Source organism: Pezoporus wallicus, unplaced genomic scaffold (assembly GCF_028554395.1).
Source record: "Pezoporus wallicus isolate ANWC-B61680 ecotype Strahan unplaced genomic scaffold, APGP_CSIRO_Pwel_v1 contig_227, whole genome shotgun sequence".
Classification (NCBI taxonomy): domain Eukaryota; kingdom Metazoa; phylum Chordata; class Aves; order Psittaciformes; family Psittacidae; genus Pezoporus; species Pezoporus wallicus.
Genome location: NW_026635704.1, coordinates 4,994,927 through 5,017,043, shown reverse-complemented (window position 1 = coordinate 5,017,043; position 22,117 = coordinate 4,994,927). Strand labels below are relative to the sequence as shown.

The window sequence follows — 22,117 nt, the reverse complement described above, 5'->3', positions numbered from 1 at the left end:
TCCTTAAAATGAGAAGTTACACAGTTGGCATTTTACTTGCAGTTTGTAATGCATTTGTTTTCATCAGGAGGTTCACCAGGAGATCCCCCTGACAGCTTTCTGATAGACACATAAGATCCCTATCTGAAGCAAGTTTAAATGCAGCTTTATCACTCATCATAGTACTTGAATAGCAAATGTTAAGCTTGAGGTTTTTGTACTTACAGCTTTCAAAGCCAAGTATGTAATAATGTATGAATAATGTACTTAAAGTCTCTGTACCAGATCTGCCAACAAGTCCCAACAGTTTCTTTGCCACAGTTGTTTCCTGATACGGTGTCAAGAAGGATAATAAGAGAAATAGAAACAGTTCTTCTTCCAAGATGTAAAGGATATGTCTGTTTCAGCTGTTATTCTTTGGGCAGGTCCCATCAGTTTCTTCTGTATAGGTGCAGCTAAGTGGACACAGGGATGCCTAACCCTTCCCGCAAAGCAAAGAGAGAGAAACTGACTCTCTGAAGAATATAAAATTCATTTTTAAATGGGCATACAATTTATAGCAAATTCAGAATAATCTGGCTGTCAGTTTTTGATGCATCACATCTGTAACATCCTAATTTTTAAGGCCAGTTGGGAAATAGATTTGTATCTCCAGTTTGGAGGAATGAAGAGCACTGGTGTCACTCATCTCAGGAGGTTGATGAATGCTCTCTGGCTCTGTCCCTGGCCTTATGAAGAATCATGAGAAAGTTTCTTTTCCTTCCTCTGTCTCAGCTTTCCCGTCTGCAGAATACAATTAAAAATACTCACCTGCTTTTTATAGTTTTCTGCAATGTCCTGATAGATGCAGCTGTGTAAAGGCTGTTTAGTGTGATTCCCCAGTATCACAGTTTCCTGACAAAGCCTTTGCACAATAGTAACACTTCCAGTAAGATGCAGTCTCTGTCTTTTGCAAAGGTGGTAAGATTACTGGGAATAATCTATAGGACTTCTTTAAGGCTCTATATTCACTGTTAAAAGAAAGACATTTGTTTCACTTGTCAAACAGACTATGCCTTTGTATGCCTTCCTTAGTAGTAGTTAGCCTGTCACAAGGCATGGCTTTCGATATAGCTGATGATGTTTATACTGTTTTAGAACACACTTTCATATAGATATGTATAAACACATCACTGCAGTACAACAGTTAAGCTGCGTGATTAATTCCCTTGATGTCTACTTTACATCAGTCTTTAAATAACTTTTCCCATTCTCCCTTTTCTCCTCCACCGCAACTTTCACAGGTGCACGTGCCTATTGTTCTTTGTTCTTTGAAGGAAAGTATCATTATGTGAGTCAGTTTAACATCTCTGAGGAATTAGAATGATTGATACTTAATTTTCCTATGTTATTCTTAGGCTGCATTCAACATATCATTGTTAATGAGGAAATATAATTGTTTTAAGTGAAGAAGTGGCAAATTTAATCAGTTTGTAATAGATTACCATTCTGCTTTTAACAGAGCTGGGAGTTGCATAATCACCTGTTTATTAAAGTGTTACTGTCTTCCGTACTAAGCAGAGTTTGACACACAGACTGGTATCTTTCCACCTTGGCATGTGTAGCTTCCTGTTGCTAATTTAAATTAGGGAGAGAAATGTTCTTTAAAAGGCTTGTCTAATGGAGGCTTTCTCAACTAATAATAAAAAAAGATTTTGTTTCTATTTTTAAGAGTAATACATTCAGAGGGTGCAATTTCAATTATAAAATTAATATCAATTTTCCTTTATGTGATAACTATAATGTGAGTGGTATACTGAATTTACAGCTAATAAAGACTTTCGGTGATCTGCTGTAATTGGCGTCAACAGATGGGATCCGCACCTGAGTCACCATGATTAAAAAAATCCCATATCACAAGCCAGCATATTGGGCCATGAAGAACCAGAAAGCTGATGCAATTTAAAACTCGCTATTTTGTTTTATGTATCCCTTGTTCCCATGGATATAATTCTTTAGATTTTTTTTTATAGCAGGATATTGAGCTCTTGTATGATCTGCTCAATTTACTGGCTGCTAGGGTTGTTTTTTTTTTCCAGGCGTTAGATAATCAATGAATTTTAAACAGGTCCTTTAGTAAGAGCATTAGGTTGAATATCTCTACAGTACTTGTTCTCACACACAATACTGCATGTTCTTACTATCGGATGACTGTTGTTAATCTTGTGTGTCTCACCTGATCACTAAGCAGGAAAAATTAATCTTTTTTGTATTTGCTTGTTCTCTGTCCCCTGGAGTTTGTAGAGTTAGCTTAGCTAAGACTTAGCTTCTTTTAGCAAGTCTCTGTCACAGGTTTGGTCATGCTTCCTCCTTTACCACTGCACCAGACACTGTAAATTATGAGTGACAAATGAATGTTAATATATTTCTACAGTGTTGCTGATTGCCATTTCCATCAAGGCTGGTTTTTGAGCAGACCAACAGTGTGAACAACAAACACTCACATGCAAGCTGCATATTTTTATATATGAAGTGCATTCACTTATGCATCTCAGACTTTTGAATATTCCTCAAGGTTCAGATTGTCTCTGCTTGCTGCAGCTTGCAGATGAACCAGATCTAAGATATTTTGTGGAAGTAGTTCAGAGCATTTCTTAGTGACTGTAAAAAGCTCTTGAAAATAAAGCAGCTTCAGATATAATAGTGCAGCGTAGGCTTTCAAATTCTTTTTTGTCTGCGTCCAGTTGTAAAGCAGATGCTAAACCATTTCAGTCTGTGTATCACTGAATATGGAGACAGACATCAAGTCAAGTTTCAGTCAGGAGGAGTTTTTTAGGTATGAGTTAAAAACTTCTGAAAATAAGTATTTACAGTGAAAATGTTTACAGTCTTCACTGCAACAGCATAAACTTGCCACTGTAATAACCCCTTTCATATTCCTTCCCTTTTCTGCAAAATATGTCTTTCTTCCACACACGACTGTGTATGTTGTGTGAACATTTTAATAAGGGTTTTCAGAAACAAAAATACATTTTCTTTCAAACTTAAAAGTCCTGTTCAGGCATCTGAAGCAGAAATACTGCTCTGAATAGTAATACTCAGCTTCCATGGCATGTTTTTTTGGTTTTATTTTACAAAAAGTTTTCAGAACTACAGCAGTGTGGAAGCCCCACAATTCTCTTTGCAAAGAAACTTTTGCTGCCATTGTTTTAGCCTCCAGATGAAAATTAACTTTTGAAATTACTTCAGGAAGAACTGAAAAACAACAAAGCAAGGTAGTTCTGCACAACTTTTCAGAGTTACATATGCTGTCATTTTTGCATGATGTAGGGTAGTCAGGCTGATTTCCTGATACATGTATGTACACACGAAGAGATTGAATTCTATATACCTGTATTAATGCTAAAGATTCAACTGTGTTTGACTCTATTCTTTACTTTTTAATCATCAAAACTTTAAAAAGGCGGTTGAAGCAATCTGTCTTCAGTGAAGGAGATAAACCCATAAGAATGCACTATATTGAATAGGTGAGGCTTTCTGAAACATGTTCTTCACCTGTTTTGCAATACTGATGACAAACGGCAAAGAAGTTACTTTTCTTCCCACACCCAATGCATACAGAAGTACTAGACCCTTTGTGTTATCTCCAGGTTATACTGTGAAGCCATAGGGGAAATTCACCAAAGCTGTCTTATGACTGTTTCTCACCAAAGGCTGATGATAACAACTACAACATTTGAGCACCTTTTGAAAATCATTACTTTTACTAGTGTTGAGGACAAAAAGTGTGTATTACAAATGGTAACTATAAAAGTTAAATTTTTTTAACAGTTGCCACATTATGGTACATGAGAATACCGGAGTTTCTGCCTCTTTGTTTATAATAGCACATTTTATCAATAACTGTGTTAGAAGAGTTTGACCATTTTCACGATTCCAGTATTTTTCTGTCTTTGTCTTAATCAGCTGTGTGTTCGTTTTGTCTGCACAGGGAATGAGTTGCTCCTGTGGAAGGCTACAACTGCAGAGCTAGCATAGATTTATTAAAAAATACAAAGTTGGCTTAGGCTCTGTTGAAGTGTGTCACTTCTCTGAATCTTTGTGTGTAGACCAAGAAAGAGAGGAGCATTGTTGGAAAACTGATGACAGATCCATTGCTAGTAGAACCACTTACTTTTTACATATGTGCAGCTACATTTTGCATAAAATACATGCCTACCTTTAATAAACCTTTGGAATTTCTTTATAAGAACAAACAAGATCTAGAAATTATGTTAAATAATTATTTGATATTTATTTATATAAAGCCTGACATGCCATGCAGGCTTGTCCTGGGTTCAGCAGGACTGCATTGACTGCTACTGCAGGAGAAGGCTGTTTTTTCACTTACTTGTTAATGTGGCTTGTGAAACAAAAGTTTGAGAAACTGATGATTTTTCTGTAGTTCATTGTCAAAGCCACAGAGGAAGAAAAGCGATCCTTCTGACCTCTTCCCTGCAAAGATTGAACAGCAGGAAATCAGACATAAAGGTCTTCAGAGCATATACAGATCTCTGTCTCAAAGGCAAGATACTGGTTTGATTTGTCTGTTGTGAAGTCAATCTAGAATAGCTACAACAGACTTCTGCATATCAGAATTAAGAAGCAAGAGAAATGAGAGACTACAATAATTAAGTAGACAGAGGTGAATCAGGTACAAGGAAATGTTTCAAGGTTGTATTGTAAAAAATAGAAGATCGTGTGAAAAGTAATGTAGCTGTTCTCCTTTCAAAAATGTGACTATGTAATATGTCGTGCAGACAAGGAAGTTATGATCTTCCTGGAACTCAAGAGCTAAGCAAACTGTCCTTGTAAACCAAACGCGCTTTCAGAAAAGAACATTATGGAGGTGGCCATCTATTAGCATATTTGCTGCTGACTCCTAGTTACCTAGATTATGCACTAGAATTCACTTTTTTGTCCAAGGAAGGTGTGTACTTCAGCATTGCAAATGTATCTCACATGTCTGGTTTTTGGGGATGCAAATTATGAAAAGTTGATGCTTGATGATAGGTTGTCCTCAATAAAGAATCAGCCATAGATTGAACTTCATGGGGAAGGTACCTGGCACTTTTGACGGAGTACCGTTAGCATGCCTGCTAGTGAATCCTAATGCTAAAGCAAAAGGAGCAAAGAAATGCAGTTTGTCAGGAAAATCACTTGGTAAGGCATCTTGGTTTTCTGTGAAGTTTATTTTCCAGCTGGACTTCAGAAGCATGGAGGAAGCTTGGTACCAGGTGTAAGAAGGCTTTTTGTCTTCCCATTTGCTGATAAAAATGAGTGTAGCAAGTTGGCGAACTGGATATATTTCAGAAACCCATGTAACAAGAAACAAATAAGGCAGGTTTTTGTTCGTTTTTTTGGTTTTGGTTGTTTTGGTTTTTTTTTTTTGTATTATCACCATATCCAAACATTTGAAACACGTCATCTTTTCTCTATTCTGTAACCTTTGGTAGTAACTTAAATCTCTATATTGGTATGGACACCAATGCACACAACAGTCTGGGTGATTTTGAAGCACTGCCTTTGAAAAAGAAAAGATACAAGCTTACGAGATTAATTTCTATCCATCTGTATTATTCCATACAGTTGCATAGTCAGATGAAGACTTTGTGGAGAGTCCTTGTGCTGCTGCTAAATCCCATTCTGTTGCAAGCATGCTCCTGTTACTGTGTCTGTGTCAAGCACAAATACATTCAGTTTGTTAGAGTGGCTTTCCTTGTTTACACTGTACATAGAATACTGTAGTCTCCCATGAAAATATAACAAAAAATGGACTGAAAAGGTTAGTGTTTCGCTTTCCTACTTGAAGCAGTGAAAATAACCAATGTGCTCCCAAAAATAACAATAAATAATAGAGCTGAGAAAATTTGTTGTCATGGAGATTTAATTTTTATCATAGTTGTCTTGAAGTCAAAAGGAAAAACATCCAATACACATTTGTTAATACCTTCACATGTATCTTGATCTAAGGTTTGTTTCATTCTATTTCTATGACTGAGGAAGAAACAAATGTACCAAAGTTCTCCAGCCTTAAATAGAAAAATATATTGTGAGAGATACAGCTCACTCATAAATTATGACAAATTTGTTTTTTTCTAGCATTTTTACTTATGCTTTAATGTAGACTAAATTACCTTTTTTGTTCATCTGGGTAAAGAGTTCGTGTTAATGCACTTAAACTCCCATCATAAGTTTAAAACTTACAGCATCTGAATATCTTACTCCCATGCATGAGCAACATTCCTTCACAGTAAGGTCCTTGGGGAAAAATAAAAGAAACTACTAGCCAAAATGAACTCATATTTTCAAGCTTGTGAATAGTGATGATTTTATTACATTCTGATGCTTATGATTGACTCAAAGTGAAAATAGAAAGTAGAAATGGGAAAGACTAATTAGGTTCTTTTGTCTATTCCCTAAGGAGCCTTCTACTGAAGGGGATAAAATGATCTTAAACTTCTTATCCATCATCAAAATTGATTCTTCATTGCCAGTTGATAGGAAGAATCCAGTCCAAGAAGTCAATTACCTGAGATTTTTTTTTTGGAGATGTTACAGGCAGCATGTTTTTTCAAAATAAATTATGTATTTGTTAGTCTTCCCAAGCTCAGCTGGGTTATTTAGAATAAGTGATTAGTAGGTACTCATATTACCATGGTGCAAGTCACCCTTACTGAGAAGAATGCACAAACCAAAAACTAAACAACTTTCTTACTGGAAAACATTGATTTAGCTGAACTGAAACTTTCTGTTGGACTGCTTTCACAGACAGTTCAGGTTCCAACTGTGGACTCAAGGCTCCTGGAATAAGCCTTCAGTCAGAGCTGTGACCTCAGGGAGAGCCAGTACTTCATGTTGCTATTTGATCTGCATTAATTTGGACCTGTATCTCAGTTTCCCAAATGAGTTACCCATTGTTCTCCCAACATGCCTGACTGTAATTAAACAAATGTCTGTAGGGCATAGAGAGAAAGAGAGGCCATGTGCAAATGAGACCAACTCTGTTTCTCTGTAGCTAGTACACTCCATTGCAAAATACATAAAGGCCTCTAGTTACAATTATAGTTATTCAAAGTATTCCTGTTGGGTAGCAGAAAAAACTGAAACACACTCGCTGCAAGCCATTGCCTAGCAGTACTCTCTTAAAAGCTGTGTGAGGTAAATATTCAAGCCTCTGGCTTTATTCAGGTATCCCACATAACCCTCACTAGGGGATCTCTGACTCCTGGGAGTGCTACATGTAGTGCAAAATCAGGAAGATACTTGATTTATCCAGTGTAAGGAAATGTTAATGAGAGGAACAGACCATTTAACATCCCTACCATGAGGCAAACAAATCATTATAAAAGTAAGAGTTTGTCAGTTATTCCGGGTTATCTACATCAAAGAACAACTACATCGTTTTATTAGGTTTTTTAATTTCCTGCCATTAAGATCAGAAAAAGTAGCTTTCTTGCATAGCATAGTGTTACTATGTATGCAGTTCTTATTGCTTCCAGCTTGGCCTAATCTCAGGCTAAATCTTGGAGCATTTCTTCTGCTGCCAGTTCCTTTGTTGCTAGTCTACAGTACTTCTGGGAGTAGTCAAAAAGTGTTATGGGAATGTGCTATTTATTCTTTGGGAAATCGTATGACATTTTCATTTTATTTTATTGATACAGAACAAACTGAGCTAGTATTGGAAATCTAACCATGGAGAAATGTCAATCAATAAGTGCGTAACACTTTATTAGATGGAAGCTTAACTGGTAGCATTAGCTGTAGTGTTATAAAAGTGCCTTAAATAGCACCTGCCAGTAGTGCACAAATAAAGTCTGGTCTCAGACTTACAAATAGATATAAGTGCCGCAGTGACTTGTTTGTGAACATGGTGGAAATACTAGTATGTAGTAGGGACAGGTAAAATTATTCAGAAATTACCAGGGAACTGGCATATTATGGCTGCTCTATATTATACCAAGCCTGTTCATTTCATTCAGACCCTGCCTTGCCTCCTGTTGCCTCTCAAGGTATGTTTGGATTGTGACTGTGAGGGGCATGAACAACTTTTTGTGTATTCAGGGGCATTTAGTATGTAATCCAGTTCCCGCAACAGCGGAGCCTCGGTCTCAGACTGGGACTTCTAGATGGTACCATAATGCAGGCAAAATAATGCATGAAGATGTGCACCGTTCCAGCCTTGTTAGATCTGTATCAATAAAGAAAAGAAAATGCTGTATGATATTCCAGAGAATAAATACCACGTCCCTGTGAAACTTTCTGGCTACCCACAGAATCACCAAAGAATAGGATCAGAGAAAATGCCAGCAAGAGAAATGATCCAGCTCTAGCCAATAGTTGATGTGTATGTGTATACACACTCTTACAAAATAAGTGTTTTCAAACTGATTATCTAGTTTTGTGAAACGAATAATTTCAGAGAAAAAAAAATCATTGGAATAATCAGTTTTCTCATTACTCAAAGGATATAATTTTTAAGCATCTCTGTATTAAACTGGGAATTTAGAATGGAGGGTTTGGGGTCTTTTTAGCTAGCTGTGAGACGCTTGTGTATATTTCATAAAACAATAGGACTGTAGCTCATCACTACTGTACATTTTAAATGGCATGTTACAGGCCAAATATTTTTATATTATTTTACATTTGGAAAGAGATGGAGAATTTAGAGGTCAGTCTCCTCCTTTGCTTCATCCTGTGAAATGCCTTCTGCTGACTTTTCAGAATGTAGGAGGAGGTGGTATAGGAAGCCAGCCAAAGCATGGGTCAATCTCATGGGAGCTGTAGATAAAATTTCTATATGCACCTCAGTCACTTAGTAATCTAAGCCTTGTTGAAAGCTAATGGGACTTGAAAGCACTTTGAAAATTTCATTTTGTGAAAGCCAGTTTTCACATAGAGCAGCGCACAGGCAGCAAGGCTTGCTGACTGGCTAGCTCAGAGAAGGTAGGATTCAGTTTGTGCTTGAAAATCAGCTGATTACTATTCACTGTGCTGTCTCTTGGCTGATAATGAGAGGAAGTTCTGTTTTCTCTGAGCAAAAGACACAGTAGAGAGCCTCTATGTGCTCGTAGCTTCACTGGGCAGGATTTGTCCCAGTAAAGCATTTCAGCTTGCTTTATAAGCAGTGTTTTCCTGAGATGTCAAGCTAACAAGATTCAGTCAGATCTGTGTCTTATTGACAATCCATCTAAGATGAGGAAATAATGAAAAACACATTTTAAATTCATAGCTCAGTTCTGATTAACTCACTTGAGTGTAGCTGAGATGACTTGCTGTGGAATAGTGTTGCTGCATACTGTCTTCTGGTTTGTTGCATTGTAAGGTGGTATCATTGAAAAAGGACAGAAAAGAAATGGTGGACTGCCTACAACTCAAATATAGATTCTGCATATAATTGGTATGCATGGTATATTCTGAAGCCTGGGTTTAAACTAATGTTAGGAGAAACATTTTTTATTTGTTTCTGAATGAAGTTTGGATAGACTTCTTGCTTACAAAATGGTGACATTTCTTACCTGACTCTGAATTAATTACTGCCTCTTCAAAGAAGTGGCTCCTCTCTGCACCATCTGTGAATCTACTACCACGGAGGAGACAGTTAAAATAAGGTTTAAAACTCAGGGGGAGGTTTTTTCCATACCTCACATAAGAGTAGCCATAGCCTCAGGCTTTCTTGCTTGGGCTGCCTCCTGGCTTAACATACTTACAGGGAGCCAACTTCAACAGAACTTTATCCACGGCTTGCTTTGTTTGCATTTTTCCAAGACAAGAGAGATTTTCAAGGAAGTCTTATCAGGAAAGCCAGCATAGCTCTATAATTACAATATAGCTCTGCTAAAGACTACATAATAATTAATATTTGTAAGGCTAAAATTAGAAAGTGCTTTTCAAATGCCATCACAGTCGACACTGTAAGTCAAATGAAATAGAGTGATAAAAGCAAGAATGTGGGTTTTCAGCTCATTACAGGGGTTTTGTTTAGTTTAATTTCATTGAGATTCTTTAATGCACAGAATGTCTGGGGCTGGGATATGCAGAAGTAACAAATAATAATTAATACTGAAGCTAGAAACCAGCAATTAATAAATAACACTGAAGTATTTGTGGCCAAGTTTTGCCAGTGTAAGCGTCTTTTGCCTTTTAGGTATGCTAATTTTTACAATGATGATGCTATAGGAGACTTCAGTAAAAGCTAATAGATGCTGGTTGAGTTTCTGGAACAGTCTTGGGAGGACTTTAGTTAAAGCATTAGAAGCATCCAGGTTATATGACCTGATTCTTTTTCATCGTTATTTTCTTGACACTTTAAAATACAAAAAATTGATCTGTATGCATTTGGATAGCTATTGGTGAGTGGAGGGCCCATATGGTTTAGTGATATCTTGACCAGCTTTATCTCAGACTTGAAAATTATTCACATTATTTATAGGAGCATACATACTGTGCCTATTAAACATACTCTTGTAGAAGTTTTAAAGTTAAGTTAAGTCTATATGTTGTGGTAGAAAACAAATGTCTAAACCTATTTTGAGAGAAGTTATAGCTGAAAGACTGCATGATCACTGCCCGAGTTTTTTAAGTTTTTATAGCAAAGCTTTGTTCTGCACTTCATTGGCCTCCATGGAGGCACTAAACCCTTAAGAACTCCTGGAAATGTGAGTGAAAGTTAAATGTGTGCTACCATAGCTACTCAACAAGCATATGGTAAAGGCTGCTCTTCAGAAATCAGATTATCAGGAACTGATCAGATCTTCACAGTGTCTTCCACTCAGAAACCCCCTCGTTTGGAGAGGGCAGGGATGAGCCAGCATACAGCTGTACTGCTGTGGGGCAGTAGCAATGCAATTACAAAAAACAATGAGCTAGCAGTTAATCTTGCTATTTGACTGCATCAGCACAACTGGGATCTGTCACTTCTCATTAAGTATGCTGACTATTTTAGATAGAAAGATCAAGACATTTTATTTTTGTTTACTTTGCTATGAAAAAACAGAACCTAATCTTAAACTCCTTAGTCTATGTCTGAACATGCAAAGAGGTGTCCAGGACTGCAGAGCTGATGACCACTGATGACCTTCCCATGAGATTTCTGGAAGGCTGAAGGAACTGAACATTCATGGAAACCTGATCACCTAATGATGCGCCTGCAGGTTCCTGTTGCTACAATCTTGAGCACATTGCCTTATTGAGTAGGGGAAAAATATATTTCAGTTAAGGGAGATGTACCCTTGCCTACAGTCAGCGATATTTATAGTTTAAAGGAGCATTTAACTGCAATTTTTTACATAACTTTTGAAAGGGCATTTTATTCTTACTTCCGAATTCCAGCATGATTAAAAGAGCAAGTAGCATGCATTTATGGATTATCAGATCACTGGACTGGGAGAGCATTAGTCACCGTGTAGTTTTCATAGAATCAAAGAATGGTTTGGCTTGGAAGAGGCCTTAAAAATCATCTAGTTCCACAGGCAGGGACAACTTCCACTAGACCAGGTTGCTCAAAGCCCCATCCAGCCTGGCCTTGAACACTTCCAGGGATGGAGCAGACACAGCTTCTATGGCCATCTGTGAAATTCTCTTTTCATTACCCTATTAACAGCTAGTTTGTCCCATTTAAGAAGTTTATTAGGAAGAGGAGAATTCTTGAACTTTTCAATCTGTTAGCTTGTAGCCTGTTCTCCCAGTATTTTTTTTTTTTTTATGTCTGATTTTATGCTTTCCTGTGTGTTTTGAGCAATTTCTTCTACATAATGGGTTTGGGGGGGAGTTGACAGTGTAATTGCAAAGGGAATCATTGCTTTTGGCTTTTTTTGCCATGCATCAGTTAAGAAAGCATTTACCATGTCTCAAGTTCATGTTGGACAGATCATGCATAGTTGAGAACACCACTCCCTCTATGCAAGTATACTAGCTAGTTGTCCTTGAATGGTCAAGTGATAGGCAGCCACAGCAGCAAGCAGCAAAAGGAAAAATACTTCTGTGAAAGGTGAAGACAGTTATCATTGCTACTAGAAACTGGAGAAAGTGTTAGTCAAGGGCACCATTTTATAACCACCTCCTCACATGGGGTGGATGCATCACTGTAAGAAGGCTTATTGCACTCTTTTCAAGGTGGAATTTAACTGCTGCAGATATAAGTCTTGCATCTTGTCAGTCCACTGCTGCTATCAAGACATGCCTAATGGCTACAGCTACCTATGCACTGTCCCTGGGGAGCCTTTGGAGCTTAAGGGCATCTGTTCATTTTCTGCACAGTTCTAGTTTTAATATCTGTCATTGAATTTGGTTTCAGGTGGACCAAACATCAGCTTTTGGATTTGGTATTCTACACGTAAGAAAGGTTTAAGAAGCTATTTGTTCCTTGTTTAGGCCGCCAGCTCTTCTAGAAACTGAAAAATTACCCATAGATTTACAATTCCATCTCACTAAGTGCCAGGCACATTTCAGGATTCAGTTTTACTTGTTTCTTGGTGCATTTGCTTTCTTTCCTACATCTGAACACTTTTTTTCCTATATTGCGGGCTAGTTTATCACATTTGTATTGATCACATACCCTATTTGCCATACTAGCTGTTAGAATTGGGTCTCACAATAACAAGCAGAAATAAAGGCTCTAAAAACCTTGGTGTACAGAAGCAGCTTCTTAAGAGTTTAAGCCATTCTTAAAAGCCGTGTGATTTTCCATTTCCTAATAAGCTTGCATTCCCAGAGCAGCAACTAACAACTACTGGTAATACAACTAATGGTTGTGATATTTACAACTGATCGTTTCTGTTGAGTTTTTTCAGTAATGCATTTAATTAGATTGGGGTTTGGAGGGTTGATTTCTCCTTTTCTTTTCATCTTCTGGTGTCAGTATGTTGTTGATTTCTTTTTTTCACAGCAGAAATCTTTGATACCAACTACTATATTGTGTAGCTAATGGGGTATGCCACAGGCTTACTGTTAGGCAGCACAGTTCCTTCTCTTCAGACCTTCTTCTCCTGCAAGGGGGCAACTGCTGAGAATAACCTCCCTGCCTATTGTGCGCACATCTGTTAAGCTGATGCTTAGAACAATTATAGGCTCTTTCCCTATCACAAGTCTCTGGAATCAAATTGTTCAGTTCTTCATGACAATAAATCCTCAACCCTACCTAGCCTCTAACGCTGTTCAATTCTAGCTGGAGACAAGTAATAATTTATTCATATGTCAGAAAATAATTTGAAAAATGTCAAGGAGAAAAGAAAAATGGAGTAGAAAAGAATTACTTGCTGAGAATTTAAGGTAGGGTTTTAGGTTGGGTTTTTTTCCTTTCGATGTCCTGAACATGAAAAAAGTTTGGAGGCTGTATGTAAGGGCTGGAGGGGAAAAGCAAGAAAACACTTCAAAATACTTGAGGAGAGCAGGAAATCCTGTCAAGCACTTTTAATTAGATTGTCTTATCATTTGGATATTAAGATTGGGAAAACCTTAGCACTGAAGAACAGGACATTTCTTCTAAGAACATTTGGAATCAAGCTTGAAGGACTTGTCAGAGCTTAGCTCTTTCTCTGGCCTGAAAAATGCTATTACTTTTTCTAAAGATTTATTTTTCTCATAATTTTTCTTCTTTATAAAGAATGAAAATTGAAAATCTTCAAGAAGAAATTAGGGTTTAGGATCTATCCCCAGTTGTACTTTGTGATGTAGGAATCTTTAAATCATGAGAAGAATTATGATGTCTATAGAAAAAAAGAAAATCAGGAATAAATTGTCACAGGTTATCCCAGGGCTGTCAAAAAGAAATGACTGTTACAAAGTAGAGACCAATCATCTTGTATCTCAAGCGTATCTGTAAGAAAAGTGAAATAACACATAAAGAAACTGGCTACATTGCCCCGCATTTCTCAAAGATTCTGGCATCTTACAAGGAAAAAGAAGAGGGCTGTGTAGACAGAGGATCTTTTCTCACCTTTCCTGGAGCTTTACCCTAAACATATTCAGATGAACAATCTTGAAACATCACATAATCCTGTGCTGACAGAATGCAGTGGAGCCATTTAGATTTTCTCCATTAAACAAAGTTGTGAATCAGAATTCTTGGAGCAATAAGGTGGTGATTTTTTGTCCTTGATCAAGCTTAAATAATCTTAATAATGAAGAACTTGCAGAATCTTTCCAGGTCACTACTCTGTGAAAATCTGCCTTTCCACAATCTTATTTTTAGCTACACCCCTTAAAAGATGGTAGCAATAGTAATTTTGCTGAATATTTGTTTAAGATTTGAGAGAACTAGTATTTTTCTACAGTGACTAAAATACCCTCCTTCCTTTTACCAGTAGGAGAGGTTGGCCCAAAACCTTTCTAAATGACTTTAATTACCCAAAAAGCTATACTGAATCCTACAATATTAAACCAAAAGCAAGCTAAACTTGCAGTATAATGTATATTAATTTTCTTACTGTGACATTCAATATGGCACTTGGACCACGCATGTATTACGTATCTAGGACATTTACTTATAAGTAAAATACTTACTGTAAATTTCCAGATGGTGGAGAGTGATTTAGGAATTGTCACACTTCAGAATGAAATCTCACAAAAGTATCACCCGCTCTGTGCTGTAAATTAAAATAAAATAAAATAAAATAAAAAAGGTGTCCAGTTTTGCATCCACATCATCTTGAATTTGGTAATTTCAAATACTGTAGGTTTAGATTCTGCTGTTATTTCTACTCTGAGACCTTCTGATGTTTCTTGTGTTCTAACAGTCATAGGTTCCTGTTGTTTTAAATTGCTTTTTCTTCTGTTACATGAACAACCAAAGCCAGAAAAAGACAAGTTGTGAGACTATAGGGAAACCTGTGAAACTAGCTATATATGCAGAATTCTTAAAAGCAGAGAAAATAAGGGAGAGAATACATAACATCCTTGGTCTATGCAAATTATGGATGATAAAATTATCCTTTGGAATTCCTGAAAATTCAGAAGTTTTAGACTATTACCATCCTTTTTCTGACACTTGAGTTCCAAGTAAGTTAGGTCGTAACTGTAATATTAGTTATTTGCCTAGTGAGTTGGTTTTGACTTGCCTGTAATATCACAGAATCACAAAGTCATAGAATCACAGAACTATTTGGGTTTTAAGGGACCTTCGAAGATCATCTTGTCCAACCCCCTGCCATGATAATCCAGTAACAACATATGACTACATTTTTCATTAAGTACTTGACTTTTAGAATGAAAGTTTTATGTTCGAAGTGAGCTTAAAGTACCAAAACATGGGAGCCAAACTGCCCAAATCTTCAGTGTATAGTTTTGTAATGTTTTAAGAGTGTTGGTTTCTTCACTAGAGGAACATTTAGGCCAATACATTGTCCATTTGTCCTCCAATTAGCTGATTGAAGACATTCCTCTAGATAAGCCACTAATTGCTTACTTCAGTGTGGCAGTACACTAATGGATTCAGTATGGATGTTTAGTTTATAGTACTTCATAGCATTTTGAGTTAGCTTATCTTTATTGGCTCAGTGATTTTAAAGTAGTGGTTTAAGACTGGGGTAGCACATTGAATGTCATGAATAAGACATGTAGAAGTGGATAGGATGAAGTATACATAAAGCGGTGTGGTGGGTCTCAACACTTTGTTTCTGTAACATTTCCTGTGGGCTGGTACCCAGCTTTAGCATGACACTAGAGAAAGCCCTGTGTGTTTGTCTACAAAGGCACAGGTTGTTGAGGAAAGCTCTGCAGAGGACATGGCCGTCATGGCATGGCAGAGTTCTTTACCGGTTTCCCCCTGGTTTTGCAAGGTGATATACTGCTGCAAAAAAAACCTGTAACTTCTGCCTCGCTTCAGGAAGTACGATTTGGGAACTGGAGTAATTTGATGGATAGTGTATACTAAGAAAAATATTAGAAACCAGGAAGCCACATTGTCTCTTGAGGCTCATTTCATTCCAAATACCCCTTCCCTGGGTTATCATCCAATTGTTAAGAGAAAGAGTAATGTTATCCATTTTTTATAATTCCACCTCTGGGCATTACAGAGATAAATACCTAAATGCTGGAGAACTAACTTTCTTTCAGAGCACTGTTTCAGGGGGAAAAGACTTAAATGCAGATAGGTGCAATGACAGAAAAGAAATTGACCCTAAACAAAAAATATGATTATAGTGATATGAATATATGTGTATAGTCACGGTTTCTCAAAGTTCCCCAGAGACAAGCTTCCAATCATAAGACTTTCAGATCGTAACCTTTCATTTGATTTATTGTTTCAGGACCAATGCAGGAGACAATATATGACTTTTGGAGAATGGTATGGCATGAAAACACAGCCAGCATAATCATGGTTACTAATCTCGTAGAAGTGGGAAGGGTAAGTGATTTTTGTACTTAAAAATATGAAAGACTTCCAAGGTGTTTGCTTTTGGAAATTAAATAACAGACCAACAAGGTGCTTATATTCTGAGTATAGCACATAAAATATTTATGACTGCCTGTGCTAAGAGGTTCATTATCAATTATTTTTAAACATTCCTGGGATGCTTGGCTTTGATAACTTTAGCACAATGAAGAAATAAGTGATAAAGCTGCATTCCGTAAAGCATAGCCTGCAAAGACTGCCAAACAGGGAAAGCATCGTATCTTTGTATATGTCTCAGACATACCATTTCTATTAAGGGAAACCAGGGAACTGGAACACAATGAGGTATGGAGTCATCTATTTTTTTAAGGGAGGCTGAGAGGGAGAAAACAGATTTCTGAGGACGGTAGTTAAACTATGAAATCACACCTTCTCCATGGTATATTAGTCCAAATTAATCTGATTTATTTGGGGTTTTCGTCCTATAAGCCACGTGGACCAAACCAGAAAAAAAATCAGCTTTTCTATTTGTACACTAAATTTGTGGACCAGGAGGGCTTCTTTGGGAGCTGAGTAGTAAAGTAAAGCTTGAGTTACCTGATGTTGATACTGTGTACTTTTCTTTCTTTCTTTCTAAACTTCTAAAGTAGGCCTCCTACTCAGGTCATTATGGCTAATTTTGTTTTCAACATGTATTGAAAGGAACTGTTTTCTTTGTTTCTCATAACTGTCAGTAACGGAGTCTTTTAATTTACTGCTTTGTCTATGCACTGGTGTCTTAGTCCTCATCTGGGATGGGTATTTTTCAAGGAAGTTTGCTTGCGGACAGAGCATAAAGCTTTCATTTGGAATGAAAAAAAAAAAAAAAGCACAAAAAAAAACAACAAAAAAACAGCCACTGCTTCTATTGCAAATACTGCAATTATTATACATCAGAGTGTAGAGATAAGAAGTCAAGTGCACATACCTTGGTGTGAGCCACGTGTTTTTAAGAGATGTTTTTAATTTCACACTGGTGGAGTGGCTGATACCACTCTGCCCTGTGGCATTTGCATGAGGAGAGAGCACTGTTCATGTGATGTGAGTCAAAGTGTTGGATCTTGTCTCCTTTCTAGCAAGTCCAGTTTCAACAATCTCAATTTATTCTTCCTTATGTCCTTTGTCAATCGTTAATATAAATCCTAATGTTTTTAGATATCTGTGTGCCCAACCCTGACAACAGATCAGGTGCCTGTATTATTTTTAAATATGAAAAAGATGGGATTTCTGACTGCAGTTAACACCTGCTGCAGAAGCATATGCACACCTAATTGCGTAGACAAAAAAGGATCATGGAAGCTGTCTTAAAAGTACAGTCCCTTGAGTGAAGAGGAAGATAGAAATAGTTCAGTGGTCACATATTGATTCGAAACTGATTTGTAAGAATAAGAAGCTCTCAAAGCTTCTTATTCTTAAGAGGCAAACCTCTTTGCTGAAGCTTCATACACATAAGTATCTAAGCACACAACTTAAAAAGGGATGTTTTCAAGGTATGGATAAACAAGCCTTAGAACAAAAATAGTATACTGCATGAAACCACAAATTGTTTTCCTAAAGTCAGTATTAGAAAGCATCAATTAGAGTGAACTGTCAGGTATCAGCTAGGGAGGCACAAGTCTTGTTGCTGGTGTTGGCAGCCTCAACTCAGAACATTTAGGTATGCAGCACATTCCTTTAGCAGCAAGCAACAGTTTGTGCCACCATGGAGATTTCTTCAGGGTGCAGGCATCCTAGTGGGATACAGATCTGCAGTTTTGTTTTTCCTGGCAGTGGTAAAAATGACTTTGTTCTCACTTTCTCTGGAGGCCAACATAGGTGAGATCAGAGAGCAGAAATTGAAATGAGCTTTTAATGGAAATGAGATCATATGAGCCACAGAAAAATGCAGCCAGTCCTCCATCGGTGCTTCTGTCCCACTCCTAGAGCTGGAAACATCAGCAACAGGGAGGCATATTACAAATACACCATCTGTCCTGCAACCCAAGCTCTTTGCCACCTTGATTAGTAATGATTTTAATGGACCTTTTGGTAGCATTCCTGCAGGGCAAACCTTGTAACCTGCCCAACCTTGAGGTTTTCTATTTCAATTGCTATTGCTGGTATAAGATTTATAGAGGTTTATAATTCATATTTTTTAACCCTCTTGACCCACTGTAAGCTGAGGAGGAAAAAAACTTTATCTTTTCAGGGAAGCAGAATTTCTATTTAACGTGTTTGCCATACAGTGTACATCCTTCATGAATTAATCATTAAGGGGGCGTATGTGTATTTGTTTACCAGCACTGGCTGGATAGTCATTAAATCAGTGCTAGGAACTTGCATCTTGCCCTGGAGCATTAAGCATCAGGACTGTTTTAATTGCGGATGGAGGAATCACCATGAGGCTGTCCCTAATACAAGCACCTGCTGCAAATGACTCAGTCCCCACATTACCCTCCAGCAGGGTCTGGGTACATCTGCCAATATCTGTCATTATCTGAGGCACACTTGTCAAAACCATGCATCCCTTTAAGCTCTTGTGTGTTCCAGCAAGGGACCTTTGTCAGAGTTTCTGGCACCTGCAGACTGCTGTGCACCTGGTATTTAAATGGCACAGAAATGTGTTATGATTGTTTTCTCTCTTTAATGAATCCACCTGAGGGACATTTAGCTCTTTATCTAGTAGCCTGTTACCCAGTCACTCACATTTACGCTGCTTGTATGGAAATTCAGAACTCACTTGTGCTGTTATACTAATCCATCTGCCAAAAATCTTATCACAAAATCTGCAGGGCTCCCAGAGGAGACTTTTGTACTGGTAATTTAAGCTAATGATTTCTAAACATATTTAGTCAGTTTTAGGAAGACCTCATTAGAATGTGACTGTTTATTAAAAATCTAAATGAGGTCTCACAGTCATTTAGAAAAATCATTGCTGAGTTGCATGAACAGTTCTTTGATAATGGGTGATGATGGTTTTTTAGTTAAGATTGGCCTAGGTTGACATAAGAACTTTTACAAGAAAAACTAAACAAATAACCAAACCTTGAAGCAGCCTTTGAAAAAAAAAAAGCCTCTGTCATCTTCATGCTGGAATCAACAACTTTCCACTCTCAATGAAGTTCACAAAAAGGGAATGACAAGTAATTAATGGTATAATATAGCTACATTTTAGTGCAAGAATTGGAATTCTCCAAACCACACCCTAACAAGTAAAAAAGCAAAGCCAAGACTCATAAAATATATCAGTATGACCCCAAGCTATTTCAAAGCAATATATTTGGGGTTATATTATTGCAAGAGGTTTGCAAATGGTAAAGCAACTGAAGGTGGAAGTGTAATGTCAGACAAAATCTCTTCCTGAGAGATTTAGCATACTCTAGTGGGTTATTCTAGATGAAACAAAACTGTTTATCCCAGCAGAGTAGATGTGATCATAAAATGGACACAGAAGAACATCTTGCTTACTCCAAGAGTCTGCTCCCAGATACAGGCTTCAAAAGACAGACCTGGATCCTTCCATGGAAAGCAGTGGGAACTAGATCAAGGTCTTTATGTACTGGCCAAAGTCTCTGGCTGCTTCTTGAAGTGTTTCAATGTTTGCACACATTGGAACATTTCTCCTTAAAGTTATTTTGGGAAGATTTAGAATGTATTCAATTTGCCATCTAGCTGTCACCTCCGTCTTTGCTCTTGTTGGGCTGGTGCTAATACTTGGTTGGCAGAATCAAACTTGGCATCTCACATCATTTGTTATTTGTCAGTAGTCACTGTCTCTCCCACTCTTTTTTTTTTTCCCTTGAGGCAGGAGAAATTTCCTAATATCTGATTAATCAGTGGTGAAATGCGCTGATGAAATTCAGTGGAGGTGGTTAATACAGAAATGTGCTGCAAGGACTCGTGGTTGTTATCATGCTTTTAATATAACAAAGTATTTACCAACAAAATCACTAGAAATAATTACAAAAACTAAAACCTCACCCCAGGAGCATAGTAATTACAGTAATTAGAATTTCTCAATTATTATCCAAAATTAGAAAACTGCCAGTGCTAATAGTGTTAATAAGCACACAAAAGACCCTTTTTTTGAAAGGAGGCAAGGTTGATGACAGCAGAATGGATGTGACACAAACAGGGGAATGAAGGTCAGCTGTAGACTGGTTAATAGTCCCTATGCCTAAACACATGCCTTAGCATTACCAAAACAGCTTCTCACTGCCGTATGATCTCTCAATTGTGTTGTGCTTTCCTGAGAGCTCTCTCACACTCCTCCCGGGTGACTTTTCCCTCCCCAGAGCCAACCGGACTGTGTCTGCATAGGGAAAAAGAAAGCACACAGTGGTGGTTTAGCTTTTCCATTGCCTTTTTTACTGGACCTGAGGTTGAAATGTTACATACATGACACTCTTATCTGCCTTGCTGCAAAAATGTTGAGGGTTTGACTTTTTGTGCTTAAGACTGTTGGGGTCCACATGAGAGTGAAGAGACCCGTACAGTGGTCTTCTGACAGAGAGGGAATATCTCCTTGATGCTGGCTGGCTTAAAAGCACTCCCTGATGTAAGGTAACATCTGTCAGAAAAGAGTTGCTCTTTTCAGGATTGTATAGACCCTGCCCTAAACAGTCATATGTTCTTGGGCCTTGGGTGCTCAGGATGTGCAGTATTGGTCATCATTCAAGAGACATTTCTAAACCATGTGCAAATATGTTTCCTTAACAAACAAAACAAACAAAACCCAGATGTCTTTATGTTGAACCAGGTCTTCTTCAGATCGATCTGATGATCTGTTTCTTCTATAGACAGACATTTGACATCCAAGAAAAACAGCCGATTAAGGCCCTGTTGAAAGACTTCTAACTAAAGTATGTTGCAAGAACTAAATGAAAACTCTCTATGAAATTCCAGCAACATAAAAAACTGAAAAAAATTCCAATGGTTGTGCCAGCTATTCTTAGAATAAAAAGGAATTTTTCAACACAAAGATGTAATGAAGCTTGAACTTACGCATTTACAAGTTTTGAGAATCTTCCATGTGGAAGAGCCCTCTAATAAACAAAGGTAAATTCAAATTGTATTTAAGATTCAGATCAGCTATTACAGAGATATTGCAGAGGTGAAACACGGTAACTCTTTAACAGGTCACACAAACAATACTTTTGCATTTGGTATAAATAGAACACTACTCTATCTAATTGAAACTGCCTCTAAATGTAATAAGCCAAATCACTTACATTGGTTTTATTTCAGGGTACTGTCATTAATGCTCCTTAGATGTGCCAAAGAGTTTCTAAGCTTACTGGTAACTAAGATTTCATTTTAACTTTTCTACTGAAAGAAAGAAACCACATTTTATAAATGAGAAGGAGAAAAATTGCTATATGAAACCCTTCCCTTCCTCTAGGTAATTCTAATCTCAGCTTCTAAAAACCTATATAGATAGTGTCCTTCACCATCTAGAGAAGGTTTTTTTTTTCTCAATCATGTTTACCCAGAAAGCCTGGGACCTGTGCTTATGGTACGTATGTTACCATGTATTCTGCTATTACGCTTTTGGTTCCACTGTCATTCCAGTTTCACTTGTTAGACAGAGTTTATACTTTCAAGAGTATCAGTGAGAAAAAAAGAAACTTAAAACTATTGTAAGTCATTCAAATCTGAGCCCTTCTAGTCAGCAAAACAGATTTCAGCTTTCTAGACTTCTAACCAGAAACAGCAAGTTAACATTACTCTATTATGTGTACCAGGGGAGGAGCCCTTGGGGGAAAAGAA

At 37.4% G+C, this 22,117-nt stretch overlaps 1 protein-coding gene across 12 annotated transcripts in view; it reads left to right on the top strand.

Moving 5' to 3' along the window:
* The window catches only part of PTPRM (protein tyrosine phosphatase receptor type M), a 471,112-nt gene that overhangs the window by 421,063 nt on the left and 27,932 nt on the right, over positions 1-22,117 (top strand). For all 12 annotated transcript variants that reach the window (XM_057397502.1, XM_057397501.1, XM_057397499.1 and 9 more), the window contains one exon: positions 16,245-16,342. In XM_057397502.1, coding sequence (XP_057253485.1) covers positions 16,245-16,342 — 98 coding nt within the window. The remainder of the gene's footprint in view (positions 1-16,244; positions 16,343-22,117) is intronic.